We start from the raw sequence: 22,139 nt of genomic DNA, 5'->3' as shown, positions 1-22,139 counted from the left end.
TTTCCTATACTTAGAGTCTACTGTCAATTCAATAGTGGTATTGTCTGTTCTGGATATTTATAAAAAATAATAAATAAAATAAAATTTATATTGTACCTATGAACTCTAGGTATGTACAACTTATAAGGAGGCAGGTACCTATGTAAGTTTGTAAGTGTAGGAGACAATTGACCACTAGTAGAACCTTGTCATACACAGAGTGGAAAACTACTTTGTTTACTGTCTCATTTCGCATATATAATGTACTTAATTGTCCACTGAACTAACCGGGATAAAGTAAAGGAAAACTAGGTCTCATTATCACAACGACTACTGACGTAAACAGCGCATGTCGTCATTGTCTCGCACAGGAATACTGGTTACAATTTGTTTATTTTTAGTTAATGGTAGCAAGTATTCCTAGTTAATTGACTGCGATTACAATTAATTTACCTTTGGCCGTCTGTCTTTTAAACTATACAGATATCAGCGCGTGTCTTCAAAGCTAAAGTTGTAGTAAAGTAAGCACTCTCGCGCAGTCTCTACACCGCGCTCGTCGCCGCCGCCCGCGCCGCTCGCCGTCCCGCTACGCGCAAAAACAGTGACGATCCAGTGTCTAAAATGTCGTGCCCAATTCGAAAATCAGTGAAGTGCTAGCATAATGCCCGAGTGTACGGAACAGTTCACGTTCACCATACCCATCATTCGCTACACCATGGACGACCAGGAGACGAGCGAGGAGCGGCAGCCGCTGGCAAAGAAGATATCGTTGCTCACCCCCGTGAAGATCGAAACTCCGGATAACGGGAGGAGATCCTCGGAGCCGTCGAGGTACTACATACCGCCACAGTGCAACAACAGACTGTCGCCGCGCAGTGCTAGAAAGCGTGACGCTAGACGGAACTCTAAAACTGACGTGAACGATGACTGCCCTAAAGAGTCCTTTGGGCTTAAGCCGTGTAACTGCGAGGATTGCCGGGCTTCCAGCCCCTTGCCTCCAGGATATGGTCCGGAGACGCTGTCTCCTGGCTACGACCAGATGAAGCGGTCTCTCCTGGAAGTGCCCTGGTCTGAAGACTACGCCGAAGCTTCCAGTGACGATCTTAGCTCCGAGTGGGATTCTGATGTGCCCGAACCACCGCCGCCACAGAAGGTAAATGCTGTAACAAATATTTATTATCAATGTAGGAAAAAGACGTTACAAATATATTTAATAATAAAAAGCTCGATTGTAATGACTGTATTAGTCCAAATATAACATGAAGGACGCGTGTTTGAATAACTACTTAAAAGCAAGGAAAAAACTAATCCGAAATTATTCTCCTCATAATTAATTCCGTTACTAATCAATTCGAATACCTACCCGAACCACTATTTATATTTAGCAAAAGTCGAATGTGAATTAAACGAAGTTATTGTGACAAGTATTAAATATATCGAAAACCTGCAAATGGCGTGCGTCATGCAAAAGAATGGATAATTAACGTCAGCCATTCAAATGCTAATTTCGGCTGCGTAAGAGAATACAAAATGTCCATACCCGCCGAAACTAATACTATGTAAATACGTCAGGAGAAGCGTATTTAATTCATTTTAGATATGCTTTTGGGTATGAACTATCCAATTTTTAGATGTAAAGTTAAAGTTGTCATATTTATTATTTAATATCTCTTTGAGTTTACTTGATGTGAACGTATACTTAGAGTTAGTTTTGTGTAAGTTTTTGCAATTGTTTTTTTTGCATCTATGATTTAATATTCATTGTTAAGATGACTTTCGTTTGATATGTCGTAATAGATTCAAGGTGAAAGTGAAAACCAATGACAAAAATGAAGGTCAGACAAGATCTTTAAAATTTCGCCAACGAGATTTACTTTCTGTCCGCAGTTGAAATTAATAGATACCTATATAAGACGACTATTTTTAATTAATAAACGAGTTTGAAATTGAATCTATCAAGAGTCTGGGTCATCAATGTTACACTAACTAGATAGGTAAAGGTAGGTACAATGAATAAACCAGTAGGTATTATGTTCTGTATACTATAACTTGGTAAACTAGGTAACTAGTTAATTGTACAGAGTAGGTTTAACTTTAGTTGCATCCTAATATCGGCTCTAGCTATACAAGAATACAGTTTTTTTTCTATTTGTTAAAAGATTAGACCATTGAAGCAGTATACATAAATGAATAGCGGCGTGTTGAAAAGACGTCCGACGTTTATGAGTCTGCTTGATTAATTATAAAATTTATAAAGTAGGGCTGCGATACGATATTACAACTCAATCGGTTTACTAGTTGTGACAGACGGACAGACAGCTCGTTGGTTTTAGATAAGGGTTTTTATAGGATTAGTAATGAAGCTCCAATTTTGAGTCTTATTAGTATGGAGAGTTTAAGCTTCAAAAAGGGTTAATTTAATTTGGAGTTCTTGGAGCGTTAGGGATTTTGTGAGAAGTTTATCTGACCTACGCAGAGTTTGATAAATATTTTACCTACATTCGATTTCATACGTTACTTGTCTTTATAATGGTTTAATTAGATTATGGGTTTAAGCTTGTTTTCGTAATACATTGTATTAATATTAAAGTTACTTTTAAGTTTAAGTATCTCGCGCATGATAGGAGGCGTGCGCCAGCCATCAGTGGGACGTATAGGTACCTATAGGCTGAATAAGAGATATTCTAATTACATCACCCAACAAATGACCCAAGTTAAACGTCCAAAATTCTGCTTTACTATGTTATATAGTATATAACGTATGAACCCACAAAACAGTCGTATATAATATATAATATATACGACTGTTTTGTGGGTTTATACTTTTCATTTATCATAAGAACATTAGGTTCGTAACATTGGTATTTAAGTATTGTTTAGTCTAAATGTTATTTCAGGTTCTTATCAGGCTCAAGGTTCGATTGAATGAATGCGCTTAGTTAAAATTCCGATTGATTCTAACAGTTGAGCAATCCAACCCTGAGTTTCGAGGTAAAACCGTATCAATTTGCATTGTCAGTTTAGATTCACACAGTGAATTATTGTGGATTTCAACTGACAGGTTTTACGCATTAAAATATTTAATCGATTTCCTTCCGCTAAATCTATGGCCGTGGAATAAGCTTCTTATATTTTTGATCCCCATCCTCAGATCCGGAGCTAGGTATAGGCCGACAAGAAATTGTAGAAATTAAAAAGTGGCAACATCGTAGTGTCGTCCCGTTTTCTTAGATTGATTTGAAAGGTACGAAACTACAATGTTCCCACTTTTTAATTTCTACAATTTCTTGTTGGTGTATACGTAAGGCCCATGCAACAAAATAGATACCTATGTATAAGGAAGGCAGTTAGTATTTATGCGTGTTTGTCAAATATCCTTGACGTAAAATTTGAAACTTACGTATTTTGATCACATATCAAAACATATAAAAATTTACACATATTAAAATTTTGTCTTATTTATTCTATAATTATACCGGACATATTTAGACTTTTGTAATTATTACAAAAATATCTGTTTTGACATTTTGCTTGGAATTAAGTTATCCGCGACCACAACCAGTGAAACCTGTGTCGAAACGTCTGAAATACAGGTATTAAAATAAATTCGTTATAGATCCGGTATAAATATGTTTTAATATTCTTGACGTACTATAAAAATATCCTTGCGAAAAACAAAAACACAGCGTTAATTTTGATTTTACACACAAAAACAAGTTTGTTTCTTTAATAAATTCAGTGTTTTTTTTTGAGATTATCAAAACAACAAATGATACGACTTATTAGAAATCAAGTCGATATAAAATAAAAAGACTTGGACAAAAAGGTGGAATCGTATCTCCTGTAAATTAATTTAACATTATGATGATATATTGGCATAATGATATGTAATTGTATGGTTAAACAAAAAACAAAAACACAGCGTTAATTTTGATTTTACACACAAAAACAAGTTTGTTTCTTTAATAAATTCAGTGTTTTTTTTTGAGATTATCAAAACAACAAATGATCCGACTTATTAGAAATCAAGTCGATATAAAATAAAAAGACTTGGATAAAAAGGTGGAATCGTATCTCCTGTAAATTAATTTCACATTATGATGATATATTGGCATAATGATATGTAATTGTATGGTTCATATGATCAGTATGATACGCGTAGACTTGTTATTAGTTTATATTTGAGCCGTTATCCTTGAACGTTCTGACGTTACATGGGATAGGTAGCAAATCGGTATCATCATAATTAGATGATTTGTAAAACTAGATAAGTTACGGTCACGTGGACATGCAGTTATTGTGTTTATAACACGAGGTGGTTCACCTTGCCAAGGTGCTCTTTCTGCCTTTTTTTTGATTGATTGTTATGTGATATTTATTGCCTTTACCTTTACGAAGGTTTTACTTTGGCTACACTAGTGATTTTAAGCATATAATTTATGCCTTTGTTTACTGAAGTTTTTGCCGGTATAGTCAATTCGTTTATCATAGGTATTGTTACCATGAAGAGAGAGCAATTCTTTATACTTAGTCAACATTATAAGAGAGGTCGATCAAGATAGTTTGATCAGTGAAATTAAGTAAAAACATCATACTCTCAGTATGTGACTTTTCCCTTTTTGTGTAAATTAAGGGTAGGTACCACACCTTTAGTTATGCTAATGAGCTTTATGAAAGTCGCTGTTGTTATTTTTATTGGCGTTCCATTCAATGAATGTATCACTTAGGTAACTTGGTTTTACTGCATTAAAAAAAATCAAGAGCTAAAAAAAAATATATAATAACTTTTCAAGCAAACACAAAAATTAAGTATGATATTGATGTTATATTTATTTTAAATATGGTGTACATTGGCATAACATAAGAACTAAAAATTATTACAGAATCTGTATCTAAACTTTGTTTCTTCTATATGATGAAGAACAATATAATCCTACGCAGTGTCAATGGGCACGTTCTCTGACGTCATTCGTTTGTTTAAATTAACAAGTTCATCTACCAGTTATTAGTAAAGGTCATTCGGCGAGTTTTAATTGGGCAACGTTTATGTTTGGTCGCGCCATTCACACAAAATAGTACATTTAGATCATTGCGATCTGATGCAAAGCAGTACCTACCTATTTTAAGTTGACACCTAACCGACAACCGTGATCAGCACTTACTAACAATATTTCTATCCACCGTCTATCGAACTGGACTATTTGCTTAAAATGGCCAGACTGACTAGAGTGACTATGGTGATAACAACTACTAACAAAACACCCACGCACTTCACAAAAACAAAGTTGTTACTATAGATACTCTAATTATGTGCCCGATATCTTTACTGCAACATCTTGACGACGTAATAATATCGGAGCGATAAAATGAAGAATATTTTAGTGATGCAATCTGGTTTAAGTCATCAGGCTCCGTAAACAACATGCCAATCGCTAACGCTCCTTAGCGAGCGAAACGCAACTGTCACTCACATTAATATGGAATAGTGATAGAGAGACACAAAGCGATTCGATGGCGAAGCGCAAGCGTTTGCACCTTGGCTCGGCCGCAGATACTTTAAAAAATCAGCCAAGTGCGAGTCGGACTTGCGTTCCAAGGGTTCCGTATATTACACAATTTTTAACAATGTGTTTTTTAAGTGAAACGTAATGTGAAACCCATAGGGGTCGGATCAAAATCGAAGTAATGAACAGGTTTTCTTGTCATCTAGAGGTGAAGAACTAATCTGTGTATTTAAAAAAAATGTAGACCCAGTAGTTTCGGTGATAAGGGGGGGGGGGGGGGGATGGTCGGACAGACAGACAGACGCACGAGTGATCCTATAAGGGTTTCGTTTTTTCCTTTTGAGGTATGGAACCCTAAAAAGTAGCAAAATAAAGCTCTTTTTTTTTTCAGTTTACATGGACCACCGTTAATCTCATATTTAGTCTCACCTGATAACGAAATACGAATGTAAGGAACGTGACAGCAAATGATTCTCAAAGATTACTTTAATTAACAAAACACAGTGCACACTCGTAAGTTTACACACGTCACACTTACTTTGATTGTAAACACAGTAAACATAAAATATCAAACGCATCGTCATGCCCTACTATATTAATCCTAATGATTTTGAAGTCCTAATTATTGGTTATTAAGTTCAACTTTTCATAATATTAGTGGGGAAAATACTGGATGCTGATGACGACGTAAGGTCTAGCCTAGGCAAGTAAAGATTATATATTCTCATAGTTTAAGGTAGCGTTTTACATCACTGTCATTTCCAATAAATACTTAATACTTACGTTTATAAACGTTGATAATGCAGACATTCCAAATCAAGCGTTTTAATTTAAGATTAGTAGTTAAGTTTGTAAATATGCATGCTTTTTTTATGAAATAAACAGATTTTTTTTTAATACTTTTGTGTTTGTAAACATTAAACGCTTAAAGACATAAAGTGGTTATTGGTTACAACCAAATTCCACTCAGTTTTCGCAAGCATTCTGTTAACAAGAAAGTCCTCCAGCAACATGAAAAGCAAAAAGTCACCGATGTTCCCATAGATCAGGCCCCGTCAGTAATATAAATTACACTTAACACGATATAGTTTCATTGAATCGCTTTTTGCGTGTGTCGTTCCGGCCCTTTATCGATATCGATTTATCGACTTACTTGATCGATAATCGCTTTCACTGTGATGGGTGTCATGTCGGCAAGTAAGGTTGGCTACACACTCCGTGCTATATTGGTCGCGAATTGAAAGCTAATGATTACGTTCGTAAAATGGTAATTTCCCCTGACGTAATTAATTAATAATTTGCTTTAAAAATAATTACATAATTTACTCTAATTAACATGTCTAAAAATAAAAATACTTATGAATATTTTTTGTGTTTCCTTCCAACGATTTGATGCATTAATGAATTAACTACATTTATTTTTAGGCAAAAAGGTCTCATACATACCTTACGTTACGACAATTACGACTAAAAGCGTTGTAGGAGGGAAAGCATGTCGTGTATGACGTGTATGACAGTCATAAAATGCCGTACTACGTGGGAAATCGTATTAAAGGTTTATTGTAATATTTTTGTGTGCAAAAATCAATCAGTAGCTTAAGCTGCGCACAGGCATTACACGCACCGTTACCGGGTCGCCTGTTGTGCCAATAACCTCTATTTGCTTTCACGCACTCACGTCATTGTGTCATTGTGCAGTACGCATGCGTACCGTCTTTAAATAGAAATTAAACACGGGTAGACAATAATCCATTATATATTAAATATAAGTATTAAAATATATATAAGTATAAGTATATTAAATATAAGTATAATAAAAAACTAAGAGAATATTTTCAAGATAATACGATATATTTTAGTTAAATGATTGTAGTTTTAACGTTTGATGACACTTAGTTAAAGACGTGTAAGCAAGAAAAATGTTACTAAAAATTCTTTGTCAACTTATTTTTGGGCCACTCTGTAAATATGTTGAAGCGTTTTTTTAAGAAAAATACTACGATATACATAAATTATACTGAAATAGAGGTTATACAAGTAAGAAAAAAAATGACAAAATCCTCATACATAAGGATTGCATGTAGTTATAATTATGTTTACCTTTGCTCACATAGTAACTTGATATGCATGGCAGTAGCCTTCTTAATACGATTTATAAGTATGGTTTGTATTGAACGTTAAATTGTGCTGACATAACGGCGGTCCCATGCACCAAGCTAGTATTAAAAATAATAAGGTTTCTAGCTGCTACTCGGTTTTGTAAGATTACATTTGGTAATAGTATTTTAATAGGCGACTAGTGACGTCTTTCTAATGACAGAAACAGTTAGTCAAATTAAAGGCAGGCAGTTAATTAGGAACGTTTCTGGAATCGGTGACAGTAAAACGGTAATTTAGAGTATTATCCTAATCTTACTGCCGAATACAATATTTTTTATTAGAATGGGTGTTATAATTAAGAAATTACTTCCATAAAGGCCTGTGCATACTGGCTTGCGTGTGCGTGACGTGCACGTGCGCGTGAGCTAAAATGTTGGAGCCGCACACGCACACGTCACGCAAGCGGTGTGCCGTCTCTCATAGAGATCTGTATACTACATCGCTGCACGCGCACGTGCACGTCACGCACACCTAGCCGGTGTGCACAGGCCTTAATTAGTAGTAAATTGAGCAAACTTAAAATTAATCTTCTATAATATTCCCTAAGTTCTTATATATGTTCTTAACTTTATGCCTGAGCCTTAATTTTAATTGCAGATAATCCATTTTAAGTCCGCCATTTGTAAGGTTATTTTTGTGTTGTGTTATAAATAAAGTTTAAATAAATATATTTTCAACCTTGATTTAAGTAACGTCTTCTTTTACGCATCTAATGTATGATAATTAGCTCATTTAACAGGCAAATGATATTGACTCTGGTTTTTATATATTTTGACGTACCTACTTGTCTGACATTAGGCACTGTCAAGTTTAGTGTAAGTAGGCGTAGTGACCATAAGAACATAATTAGCATCTTCGTCAAGTGACTTAAACAATAGATAACAAGCCTGCTTTACTAATTCGACACTTTGCCTTTGGTTCATAGGTACATCAGTATTTGACGACATATGCGTGGGTTGATGTAAGCTTTTGTAATATATCGTAAGCGTAAGCCTTTGAAAAAAAAACAGTCTAAAGTCTTTTTTATTTAATTTTTCTGACAGACGTAGAAGAAATGCTGAAAAGTAAGTTTTATGTGTATTTTGCATGATTCTTCTTATCTCATACTAATGTATTCTCTGCTTGTTAAAATGATAATTTATACACAGCACACATAAAACACAGGTCATAGTTCGCTATCATTACGACCTAAATACAACGTTCTGTAACCTTAAGGGGCCCACCGATTACCAGTCCGCCGGACGATATCAGCCTGTCAGTTGACCGCAAAAGGCCACACACTAAACAGTTCTCTGTCAGTTTTCGGCCTGACGACTTACACGAACCGATAGTGTGTGGCCGCCTGACGATTCCAGTCAGCGCCGACAGATATCCGCCGGACAGTCCGTGGCCTCGAGTCCAGTCAAACACACATCATGAGGTAGCCGGCCGGCGATCGACACACGTTACAGCATTAGTAAATTCTACTTTATTCCTAGTACTTAAGAGTTCATAGTCCCTAAAATAAGCATACGACTTTTTGTCTTCGAACATCACGGATCCAATACTTAATTTATGACGCTGATATTTGCTTGTAATTTCATACACAATTTTAAGGCCAGTAGACCTTATTAACCTTAAATACGGTAGGGCTTCTGTCAAATTGAAATAGAATCAGTAAAAAAAAAACAGATATGTACGTTAGTAAAATTCAACTTTAATTCTAGTATAGTTAGAGTTCATAGTTGATTCATAGGCATCATTTTAATTTTAAGGCATGAATACAACAATGCGAAGGTTGCATAGTATCTAGTTTGTCAAGACTTTTCTTTATTTATCATGTTGTTACCTCGCAACTGTTGTTTACTGTCATTCAAAAATAAATGTCATAGAGAGAATTATAACATAAACCTTATTTTTTTCTCTATTAATTTTAAATGTGACATGTTATTATAGTATTTGCATGGCTTATATATTTGAAAATACAGACTTGATTATTGATTGCTGGAAGAGTAAGTAACCGAGTAAAAAAGGAGCAAACATTGAAAGATTCAAATAGGGAAATTAGCGTCCCAATATAACAACACTGGTTAAAATTTTAATAGTTCTCAAGACAACGCCGGGAGGTATACCTTCGATGGCGTTCACGGCAGCAAGCAATGAAAAGACTAGCTATTGTGCGTTTTGATTCCGCTATAAAGACACGTGGTAGAAACACTAGCGCAAGTATGGAGGTACCTGCTTAGACAAGAGATAAGACCTACGCTTGAAATTCTTCAGCTACAAGTGGGATCGGAATTATGACATCATTAATTCATTCCGTTTTAAGTTAAGAGAATATCTGGAGCAAACTGTGTTCGGAGTTACAGAGCGTGGCGTGGCGATATTACCTACCCGAAATTCTCGTAATATGTGACAATTATTACAAAAAAAGGATATGGAGTCACAAGCTGCAAGCGGTGGATTCAACATACTTTTACTTACACCGGCTCTTATTTAGGTACTATCTATGTATACCAAATTGAAAGAAATGAAAATACTTTACTGTTATGTTTTTGTTATATTCATTCTACTCTTTTAAACCTTTTCTACATAATATTACGTCTACTTGGGCGTTACCCGAGTGATTTTTTTGTTTGATACCTTGTAATAAATAATTTGGCCAAGCCCGAGATAGCTCGAGGCATTTAGTGTTCCGCTCGCATCGTTATATTTTACAGAGGTTGTTTGCCTGTTTTTAGGATTCCGTATTCAACTACCCCATAGGAACCCTTATAGTTTCACAACCCTTGTAGTTTTTACTATATATTTAATATATCATTAATTCTTCTTCGGCGGGAACGGACTCGATTAGATGCATAGCCTGCATCAAAAGTACGTCGCGGGGACGGTAATTTATGTTTTGGGAAAGTATCCTATGAAACTCAGTGACACATTCATCCTCGATGTAATCATTTGCAAGTATATACGAAAAGCGGGCCATTGTATTCGACAACAACCTAGTGCGTAGGTGGCACCTTTGTGGCACATACAGTAAACAAACCACATTGACACATCACACGTCACGTCAATCACATGGCCTACCGCGAAACAAGAAAATCGAAATTTCGTTATCTAATCTCTCTATCACTCTTGCATATTCGAGCGATAAAGAGGCAGATAACTAAATTTCGATTTTCGCGTTTACCGGTAGGCCCTTGTTAACAAACCGCCTTGATGCATCAATGTCATATTTTATTGTCTGTGAAACCTTGTCAAAAACAGTTTAAGGCACAGTATGTATAAGTTAGTCTATGAATTTACTGAGTCGGTAGTGCTGCACTCTGGCGGCAGAACATTGCAGTAATATCCCCTTTTAACCAGGTTTCACTATAGTAGTCAAAAATATGTTTACATTTTTTGCCTTATTACAAAGGAATAAGGTCCAAAAGTGTAAACATTATCTTTGACGTCGACTGTCCATTTTGATGAAAAAATTAAACTAGTTGAAAAACATGAAACTGAAGGCTCTCGACTGACAGCAGATGACGGCCAACAGGCCACCGGCCGGCTATCTGATAATGTGTGTGTAAATTGGACTGCAGGCCACGGACTGTCCGGCAGATATCTGTCGACGCTGACCGGAATCGACGAGCCGTAGTTCGAATAGCCGTCAGTCCAAAATCTGAAGTAGAACTGTTAATGTGTGGCCTTTTGCGATCAACTGACAGGCTGATATCGTCCGGCGAACTGTCAATTTGTAGGGACCTGTCAAAATTATATCAGACTATTGCCGGCGGACGGCCGTACGGTGGGAAACTGACGACTCGTCTGTAGTCGCAGAGGTGGCAGCAGACCATTGCCGGCCGGCAATAATCGCTTATGTTTGTGGACGTTATTGGTCTAGGACGGCAGGCCGCCCGATAAGGCCAGAGACTGCAGGCGGACTGGTAATCAGTGGGCCCCTTTATAAAACTAAGCTAAACGTGCCTTGCCAAAGTCTAGAGACAGTCCAGCTAATTGTGAGTAAAGGCATTACATAATTACATAACGGCGTCTACAGAGGTCTCCGATAACGATAATGATAACCCGTGTCTGGGCAGTATCGTCTGACCGCTTAGACCCTGATCGTTTACTCTCATTGAAGAATCTAGTTCTTGGTTTATCCAGTCTAAAGTGACCTCGAGATTAGTAACAACTATACGCAAGTCAAGGACGATCTTATTTGGTCTTCCTAAACCCTTGGCTCGCTTGTGCGTTGCATACAATTGGAATCACATCCCTGACCCCGCTGTCTCACTGACACCGGGTTCTAAGAGACAAACAACAAGACCTTTGTAGAACCTTGTCGCAGTGAAGATGGTGATAACTAATCTATATGGATGCTGGAAATAAATTAATGTTCGTTTGATTAATTGCAACATGTTATTGTCATAATAATATTATTGTGCCGATTTCAAATGGCACACACTCTTGACGTAAATCGATGAGACTTATTATGCCAAAAGCTTTTTCAAAATATGTTTATTTTGTAAGATAAATTAGCAGACCAACAAAGCTGCGTATTAATTTATAATCGTTCTATTGTATTTTATATCACGTTCATATCTAATCTTGCGGTTTAACTAAGTATGGGTTATGGGATTCCTACAGTCCGGTTATAGGTATTCTTTTCGTTTTTCATGACTGTTTTACATCACCTCTCCATGACAGAAAATGACGTACCTAAGGACGTCACGTATATTATCAGGGGATAAACTATAAGTACTTGCAAAAAATTACATAAACAGCTATGACAGACTGACAGTGAACATTTTAATTACTTCGCAAGTACAAACATGAGAGTATGTCTGGCAAACATATCTCCTCAACTAACACGGTATACGTACGTGTCTATACTCTGTATCTTTAGGTATTTAAATGAAAGTAAACGAAATCGACCCTACTGCTCTTAAGCTCTCTAGATAGCTCTCCTGATAAAGCTCCTTAAGCCAGTTGAGGGTAAATGAAAACATTACACAATCAAATAATGTAGGTTAAAGTCAGGTCGTTCAGTGACTGATCCAGGCGTTAACCAATAATTGTTATAGTAGTAGTAGTAGTAGTAATCACTTTATTGTACACAACACAGGTTTACAAAAATAAATTACAGTAATGGAAGTACAAAGGCGAACTTATCCCTATAACTACTCGAAAATGTACAAATAATTTTACTTTTATTTAAATACCTAAAGATACAGACTATATAATAGTTCGATCAATGAAGTCATTCTACAGGAAAAAGTTCCTTCGACTGGCAAATTAACAGTAGGCGGACCAATATATTAACATATTGGCTGCCAGTTCCAAGTAAGGGAAGCAGTCATCCACCTGCTCAATAAAGAAGCGATATTTGGAAGATTGTGGGTTGTTTCTTATTATTTTGGTCACTTTAGATTTGAATGGTTTTACGTGCGTCATTATCACAACATAGTTACGATGTTTGAAAACCGGCTTTATAAGCATCCTATCAAGGGCTTAAACGCGCATTAAAACTTGAATGTTAAAAAACGCGTCTCTAATTTCAGTGTGTTTTTAATTTTTAAACCGTACAGTAGAAACGGTTGCTACTTTGTATTCAAAAGGACTCTTTTTATTTAAAGTAGACCACGATTCTCACAAATATCACGATCCACTCGTAAAAGTTGCGGTAAACACTGAACTGATACCGGATTCTTGGTAATTTTAAACTAGAGTTAAAGTGATAGCTTGTAAATAAGTAGTTCATTATGTTTCGAGGTATGAGAAAGCATTCACATAGTCTAGAATTTAGTGCTAATGAGGTCTACAATCTACATGCAAGTAATCGCACGCAAAAGCTAATAAAATATATTAATCATGTAAGTTCTAGGGCCACCTCTGACCATAAAGTTTAATGCCTTTCATTCGGTTCGTTGAGGAAGTTTACCAACGAGGATAAAAAACATTGATCAGTGGAATTTGGACTCTGCGATTAACTATCTTAAGCTGATTGCACCTTTAAAAAACAAGCCAGTTATATTATAATATAATACGTATATGAAACTTGGTTTCGCACGCTATTAAACGTGTCACAGATGTATTATACCTACACACGCTGCAAAAAATATGGTAAAATCTAACCCACAACCCATCCAACAGGTTTTCAAAGTGTAAAAAATTAGGGTCATTGTTTTTCTTCTGAATTTTGTTTCGTAACAGATGTGATTATCATCTGTTCTCTATTTGGTTCTCTATTGAAACAGTAATGCTATATATATAATGAAGTGCTGAAGTAGTACTGGCCTCGGCTACTGGAGAGCTTGCTCAGTTTTTTAGCGTTCCGTACCCAAAGGGTAAAACGGGAGCCTATTACTAAGACTCCGCTGTCCGTCCGTCCGTCCGTACGTCCGTCCGTCTGTCACCAGGCTGTATCTCACGAACCGCGATAGCTAGACAGTTGAAATTTTCCCAGATGATGTATTTCTGTTGCCGCTATAACAACAAATACTAAAAACAGAATAAAATAAAGATTTAAGTGGGGCTCCCATACAACAAACGTGATTTTTGGCCGAAGTTAAGCAACGTCGGGCAGGGTCAGTACTTGGATGGGTGACCGTTTTTTTTGCCGTTTTTTGCATTATGGTACGGAACCCTTCGTGCGCGAGTCCGACTCGCACTTGCCCGGTTTTTTTCTTTAATAGGTATCAATAATATGTTTCTATTTAGTTCAGTTTATAATACAACAAATATTTAATTTTGTTCGCAATATAATTGAGAGAATAGTTAGTAGCATTATTACCTATCGTCTTATCGATATATTTAGTACTAAAAAATACTAGCGTAGTCGGGTAATATTAGTAAACAGGACTCTACTGTACCGTTCCGTAAAAAATACTAGCGTAGTCGGGTAATATTAGTAAACAGGACTCTACTGTACTGTATTTTACTACGCTTAGGTCTTGATGACCGTGGAAACAAATAGGTATCAAACGTATTTTTTTTTTCTGAACATGCCTTCGGTGCAGAATCCATCTGCCTAATGTGGTTAGATGACGACATACCTGTATAATATATATTCATAAAAAACCTAATTTCATTCAATAAAAAGCCTTCACTATACTTCACTCCCGGTTTATTACATCTTTAATTACGATTTTGTCTAAACTGGATCTGAGAAGTTTTCACTGAAATAGATTTACTGATATCAAACTGGATTGAATCAAATTAAAACGATGACGAGATTGAAGAGTCCCGCCTCGCCTGTCTATTCAAAAAACTACTATTTTCAACTGAGTGCTTTATTCCATTATAATTAGACCCCCAAAATCATGTCAAACATGTGTCTTTCGAGATAAAATTTAAGCTGGTGCGCCCGTGCGAAATGGTTAGTTAGGATTGTAAATAAAGATACTGATTCAAATTGAGATAAAAAAAATGCTCAAGGCGTCGTTTAAACGGTCGAAGAATGCTTAGTCAGATGGATGAGGCTGTTGCGGTGTCATTAACTTGGGTTGGTACCTATGTAAGGGGTTTGTAAGTTAAACAATCATGTCGCAGTCATGTTAAAATTGATCGTCAATCACACACTAAACTCCGAGTAAGTAGGTACCTAATTAAAACTTGCATCTAAACATTGCCGTATGTATTGTATTGCATAAGGTTGTCTGGAAACGATCGGTCTTTAGCGGCTGTTGTTTGCCTCTATCTTTAATCGATTGTTTTTCCTTAAGCTGTATCTTTTACTGAGGTGTGCCAATAAAGAGTATTCTATCTATTTATCTATCTGTATCTAAACATTACCAAAATGACTTCTGTCTATCCAGACAAAAGGTCCACCCATACTTATTCTGTTATTAATGTATACGAAACATTTTGTTCGCCACGTTTTATAGTATGAAATTACAAATGTTTTAAAATATACTACCTACGGTTGAAAGTAATATTGTCAAATAATTTTCCACAGCCCAACCTTAAAAATTAGTTCAATTTGTATTGGTTAGTGCAATATTTCTTTAGCGGTGTAAACAATTTATTTAGCGATTCGCTTCTTGCTTGAATCATCGGAGCAAAACATCATTAAACAATGGAGTCCTTGAAAAAATAGTATTTTGCATTTTATTGTCTTCTATATGTTCAGCTTGTATACAAATATGTGGGTCTGTGATAGCGTCGATAGCCCAGTTTATAGCTTTAGACAAATCTGTTCCTTTGTTTTTTTTTCTGACAAGTGGCAACATAAACGGCCGGTATTTTTTGTGAAAAGAAAAAGCTTTCTTACAGCTTATTTTCTTTTCAGTACAGCGCAGTGATCGCAGAGAAATAAGTGAGCATAACAATAATTAACAAGACATTATTAAAATGACATAAGCTCTTGACAAACAAAAGACGAGCTGTTGCTGTTTCGTATACGAGTAGAACTTCTGTCTGAATCATGGTATAATAATATACTCCGCCTGGTACTCCATTCCGAGATTCGCGTATGACCTAACTGACACGCGCCTACGTCATCATGCTGTTTACAGGTTCTCAAACTTTAAAATGTGGGAGAATTTTAACCAACGGTGAAAATTATTTTAACGGCATTAATTTTAAGTTATTCATGTAGAAACATAGTAAAATAAAACAAATCTAATGTATTAAATTAAACTTTATTTATCTATACAAGACAAACGTTTAAAAAACTAATTCACAGTTACACATTAATTACCAAGCTTACGACGTGAAAAGTTTGGAAAACACTGCGACTGCTGACACTGAGCGAGAAGGAAATAACAATTAACACGCGTTCGACAAGGATGACGGTCAGGGCATGAAGTTATCTAGATCCGAATTGTCAAATGTGCACAGCGCTATCCTGTGTTGCCAGTAGTATAAACAGAATTACCCGAAAGTCTGAAATTTCCTTCGTGAATCGGAAGATATTGCTAACGAGTAATTAAAAATTACGTGTTATTGTAAAATTTAAGCTAAAATACATATAAATGAAAATTATAAAATTATAAAGAAATATTTTAACTTATTAACCATAGGTATAATGTACCCATGTAACATGTTATGTTGAAATAAAGTGGCAATGTTATTGTGACGTAGGCCCGTGTCACTCTGGGAATGGAAGACCATGTTTTATTAGACCATGGTCTGAATCTGAATACTAGGCAGGTTTACATGGCGGCATACAAAGCGGTATTACTTATTACTTACATTATTCATGTATTATTGGCTTATTAAGATGTTTACTTTGGAATAATTTGGAGCGAGGACATCCTTTATTTGTTATAAATAAGTTGGAAAATAACTTATTTTAATGACATGTGATAAATCACAGTGTACTTTCTAAGCGGTTACGTGTAAAATGACGATGTAACCATGGTATAATAATATACTCCGCCTGGTACTCTATTCCGAGATTCGCGTATGACCTAACTGACACGGGCCTACGTCATCATGCTGTTTACAGGTTCTCAAACTTTAAAATGTGGGAGAATTTTAACCAACGGTGAAAATTATTTTAACGGCATTAATTTTAAGTTATTCATGTAGAAACATAGTAAAATAAAACAAATCTAATGTATTAAATTAAACTTTATTTATCTATACAAGACAAACGTTTGAAAAACGAATTCACAGTTACACATTAATTACCAAGCTTACGGCGTGAAAAGTTTGGAAAACACTGCGACTGCTGACTCTGAGCGAGAAGGAAATAACAATTAACACGCGTTCGAGAAGGATGACGGTCAGGGCATGAAGTTATCTAGATCCGAATTGTCAAATGTGACAGCGCTATCCTGTGTTGCCAGTAATGTAAACAGAATTACCCGAACGTCTGAAATTTCATTCGTGAATCGGAAGATATTGCGAACGAATAATTAAAAATGACATGTTATTGTAAAATTTAAGATAAAATACATATAAATGAATATTATAATATTATAAAGATATATTTTAACTTATTAACCACAAGTATAATGTACCCATGTAACATGTTATGTTGAAATAAAGTGGCAATGTTATTGTGACGTAGGCCCGTGTCACTCTGGGAATAGAAGACCATGTTTTATTAGACCATGGATGTAACCAAAAATACTGTTAGTCACCTACTAGTGTTTGTTCCTTATTAAAAATACAAAAACAAATGGAATATTCGAATACAGAGATAAAAAAAACACATAACATAAAACATAAACATAAAATACATAAAACATAAAATACACATAAAATAAAACATATTTGACATAAAATTTAAACTAAACCCGTCTTTTCATCCATTTTTATTCCATCTTATTGATAAGATCAGTTTTAAGCGAAGCAGTTCTTTTAACGAAACTATAATATAAATGCCAGTAAAGATTGTCTGCGTCCATAATCCGATTGTATCATCTAAGATCCTGCTACAGTAATAACACTGTAATACGCTATTTTGAAGTAGCATAACCCACTTATCTGTTAATGTATGCAAATACAGCATCGTGCGTTATCTAAGTGAGATAATCCGAGAATCAAACAAAGGCACGACTGGCCGCGTGTAATCTTTAAACTTTAATAATAGAGATATAACTGGCTGGATATGTCGGTTTGATGACCTCGTTGTTTGATTAGATGACGCGTGCATACTATACTGTATTTATTTAGATTTTGATGCACTATACTGTATTTATTGTTTTAGATAGGTAATCAATAAAACCTTAAAACTTAAAATGCGAAACGAAACAAATTATGCATCACGTAAATTACAGTTTTCACTGACATAAACATTTATCTCTGGCTCATAGCTGCTAAAAAGTCTTAATGAAGAATGTAATGTAAAGAGTCTGTTCGGAAAGAGAAAATACTCTTCTCTTTCCGCACATACTCTAGATAAGAAACCTTTACCTTTAGAATATACAAGTATATTCAGAAATTAACTTTTTAATTCCGTTTTTATTACTAAATAATTTACTAATTACGCTACGCGTATTTTATATATTTAAGTAGCGATCATCAGCAGGGTAAACCCGGTACTGTAAAATTTTACACATATAATGTACTTATTTCCGTGTCCATAATTTGATTAGGTATTTTATTGAGACATTTGCGTCATTAGGTAATCGGGAAATTTGTTATCAACCTTGTTGTATGGAAATGACATTCAATGAGGAAAATTGCAATGTATACGATATAAACAACATGTGTAATGTAATGTCACATCCACAGCATTGAAATCTAGAAAACAACGATGGAGTTCCGATTTTTTACTTTTGATGATTTTGATTAAGAAGTGTGGCTACCACCAGTTTGGCATTGACATAAGCATTTATATCAGCATTATATAGCATTATGGAGAGCGTAAATTACTTTCTTATGCATCTCGCTCGTACTCGTGTATTAGTGCAAGCGAGATGTATAGAAAATAAATTACGTAGAGTTGTAGACGTTAGCGTATATGTCAGTTTACGTATTATAGAGGTATCTTGACAGCTCTTTATACACTGCAAAATTTCTAACACGATGCATTTATGTCTATTTAAACTTTTAATGACTTAAGCCTTTTCGAATAGCAATCGCTAGGCTTTGCAAAAATTAATATTTCTAGTGTTCGAGTAGGTATTTATGTGGCTAGGCATTATAAAAATCGATTTCCGGCGGCTTGCACATTTAAATAAATCATAGCTCTTAGAAAAACCATCACCTCGGTCCTCGATTAGTGTACTTGTATATTACACCCAAGAGCAACGAAAACGGATCAGTTTGTATGAAAATGAAAATGTAAACTTCCAATGTTCTTGTGCGTACATTTCCTAATTGGAGTAACACTTAATACATGCCGAAAACAATTAAGTTTACCTCAAATAATGTTAAAGATAACGGATTGCCATCAAATAAATCTAGAAAACGTCAAAACATCATACGCGGCACGGAAACGTGGAGGTATGCGGGTGAAATCAATACTGACCTTGATGCAGTCGGTTAATGCGGCGCCAAATAAATGACAATCGCGGGTGACATAACGGGGGAATGAGAGGGTACAGTCAGCATCAAAAGTAACGGATCAGATTATAAGTCCCTATAAATATGTTGAACATTGTTAGTGCGAAAGTGCCGACAGTCCTCGAGCCTCGAGACGACGGCAAGAGGCCTGACGGAATGACGCTGGTGCTTTGCAGCATGGGTCGGCCGCTAGTTTGGGAATAGGGTTTCTGGTTTCTCGACCTTTTTTATCTCTCGAGGCACGGGAATTCTCGACCAGGATTTCTCGAGTTTCTCGAGTATCTCGAGAAGTTTTGAAAGTTTCAAAAAACACCATGTCATTTTCAATTTTTTGCTTTATTACAAATCAGACTCATAGGAGTCGTAGGTAAGATCAATAATCAAACAAATGACAAATTTATAGCTACCAAAAACTGCACTTAATAATCAAAATTCAACAACAAAAAGACTAGGTATAGGTGTAGGCGTGCGCGCCGGCGATGTGATATTATGCTATAGTGTATTTCTTTAGGTATTTAACAAAATGTAAATAAACCACAATATGGTATTTTATAAGGCAAGAAGCAAGAATATTCAAGTTTTTCTAAGTAATATGAATACGTACTCAACGTAACCTCGAAGCTGCTTACTGCTGATTGTGCTATTTTTCTAATAGGAATATATCAGGATGATTTGATTTATCAATAGTAATTTAGTTTTGTAATATTTTGTTATTACATGGCCATATAATTCGTTTTTTAGTGTAAAAAGAAAATAAGCGATCTTGGCGTGTATTTTTAATGAAAAACACATTTGAAAAATTAGTCACGACAAATATACGAGAATTGTAAATCATATACGATCATTTATATCCTTTTGCTCTCATAAGTCACAGTTACTAAATTTTTAAAGCGTTTGTCAATAAAAAGACACGTCAAAATTGTTGACCTTTTTTCTAATGCAAAAAAAACGCTTTATAGTAATAAACCTAAAACGAGACAAATTATTTAGACATGTAAACTTTACATGACCTTACTACCTTTAAGTATATTGTAATGGTAGTAGTTTAAAAGTAAAATTGATTAAAGCAGTTCTTTATTTGGTTGGTTAACTAATAAATGTGCTAGGTAGGTACCTGAAAATGTAAAAAAAAATCATAGTTTACATTTATTTTACTGCTTAAAGAAATACACTATAGACACATCACGTAATTTACGCGTGTTTCTTGTTACTTATCACAACAGATTTATTTCTCGAGTTCTCGAGGCATTGAGATTTTTTTTCCCGTCTCGACGAAGGACAAATTTCTCGAGATTTCTCGCCTCGAGAATTCTCGAGCAGAAACCCTATTTGGGAAGCTACTTGCGTTGACATACTGGCACCGTCCCATGTTCCAAGCACCAGCGTTGCCGCTGGCGCTGCGGCATCCTCGGCTGAAAGCCTGAAACGCCGCAAATATGCCGCCCTAGAAACGAGCTACATGTTTGCAGCGCTGGCGTGGAAACCTTGGGGCCATGGGGGCCAAGTGCGCGTCGGCTATATATATATAAAGATTTATCGACTCGCCTAATAGAGGCCTCGAGCGACCAGAGGTCTGGCCAGTATCTCGCACAGCGCATTAGTATCGCTATACAGCGAGGAAATACGGCCAGCCTCCTGGGCACCTTGCCCTAATTTCTTACCAAATTTCTTTAGGTCAATTTTTTTACTATAGGTTAAGTATTTTGTAGAACATTTAAACTGTGATAGATAGGTACTTTAGAACGCAATAACATTTCATATGTATTGTGTTAGGTGGTCTAAAATAGCGGATTCAAACCTCGGTTGTGCTGTATAGAGCAGAAAAAATCTTTCATAAATAAATACATACATAAAAGTTCGGTCAGGAGTTCATGACCCTTATCATACACTGACGAGAGGTTAACTGACACAACACGCGGTCTCGTGACTATCTTAATTCTGATTAACAAACCATTCATTCATTAGACACAAATAGAACAGCAGAAATGCTACAAGGCAATAATAGAGTTGACTATAAGTAATTAAGTAGGTACATATATATACATGTAATTATATACAGAGTACAGACAACGAAATTACAGTGTAATCAAGAATAAATAGCTTCTTTTATAAATAAGATAGAGAGATTATTATTTAAGCTAGTTATTAATTTCGTTTAGTAGTACCACTGACCACTGTATATATATTGTATGTAAATAAATGTTTTAAAAATTAATAAGATTGACGTTGGGGCAATTCAATATTAAAATATGATCACATACACTTTGACTAAAACATTTTGAAAATACGTCATCATAAAATATATACACTTTTTAAAAAGCTTGTAAACTGATTTACAAAATAAATGGGCGCAGGATTTTACAAGTGAAATGCGTGAATGTACTGCAGCTATAATAAAGTATACATATCAACCGATCGACCATGCTGCAATTTACGTAAAATGTACAGTACATCACCGAAGTAAATGAGCGCCTTGGATCGGTGACAGTTGTTGAAAAGGTTGCCATTAACAATTGCTTAAAGCAATTTGTATGGGAATCGATTTGACCCGCGGTTTGGACGGAGTGCCAA

At 35.5% G+C, this 22,139-nt stretch overlaps 1 protein-coding gene and 1 long non-coding RNA gene across 4 annotated transcripts in view; both read left to right on the top strand.

The window, feature by feature from the left end:
• Positions 1-22,139, top strand: part of LOC134796812 (uncharacterized) — a 293,974-nt gene that overhangs the window by 225,159 nt on the left and 46,676 nt on the right. The window lies entirely within an intron of this gene.
• Positions 1-22,139, top strand: part of LOC134796715 (inositol-trisphosphate 3-kinase B) — a 200,561-nt gene that overhangs the window by 141,888 nt on the left and 36,534 nt on the right. The window contains exon 1 of one of the 3 annotated variants that reach the window (XM_063768902.1): positions 495-1,132. The exons of the other annotated variants lie outside the window; for them this stretch is intronic. Within the exon in view, the coding sequence (XP_063624972.1) occupies positions 641-1,132 (492 nt within the window). The 5' untranslated portion in view covers positions 495-640. Of the gene's footprint in view, positions 1-494; positions 1,133-22,139 lie in introns of those variants that run through there. 3 annotated transcript variants of the gene reach the window in all.

The sequence above is a fragment of the Cydia splendana genome, chromosome 14, assembly GCF_910591565.1.
Source record: "Cydia splendana chromosome 14, ilCydSple1.2, whole genome shotgun sequence".
NCBI lineage: Eukaryota > Metazoa > Arthropoda > Insecta > Lepidoptera > Tortricidae > Cydia > Cydia splendana.
This window is presented reverse-complemented; position numbering and strand designations above follow the sequence as displayed.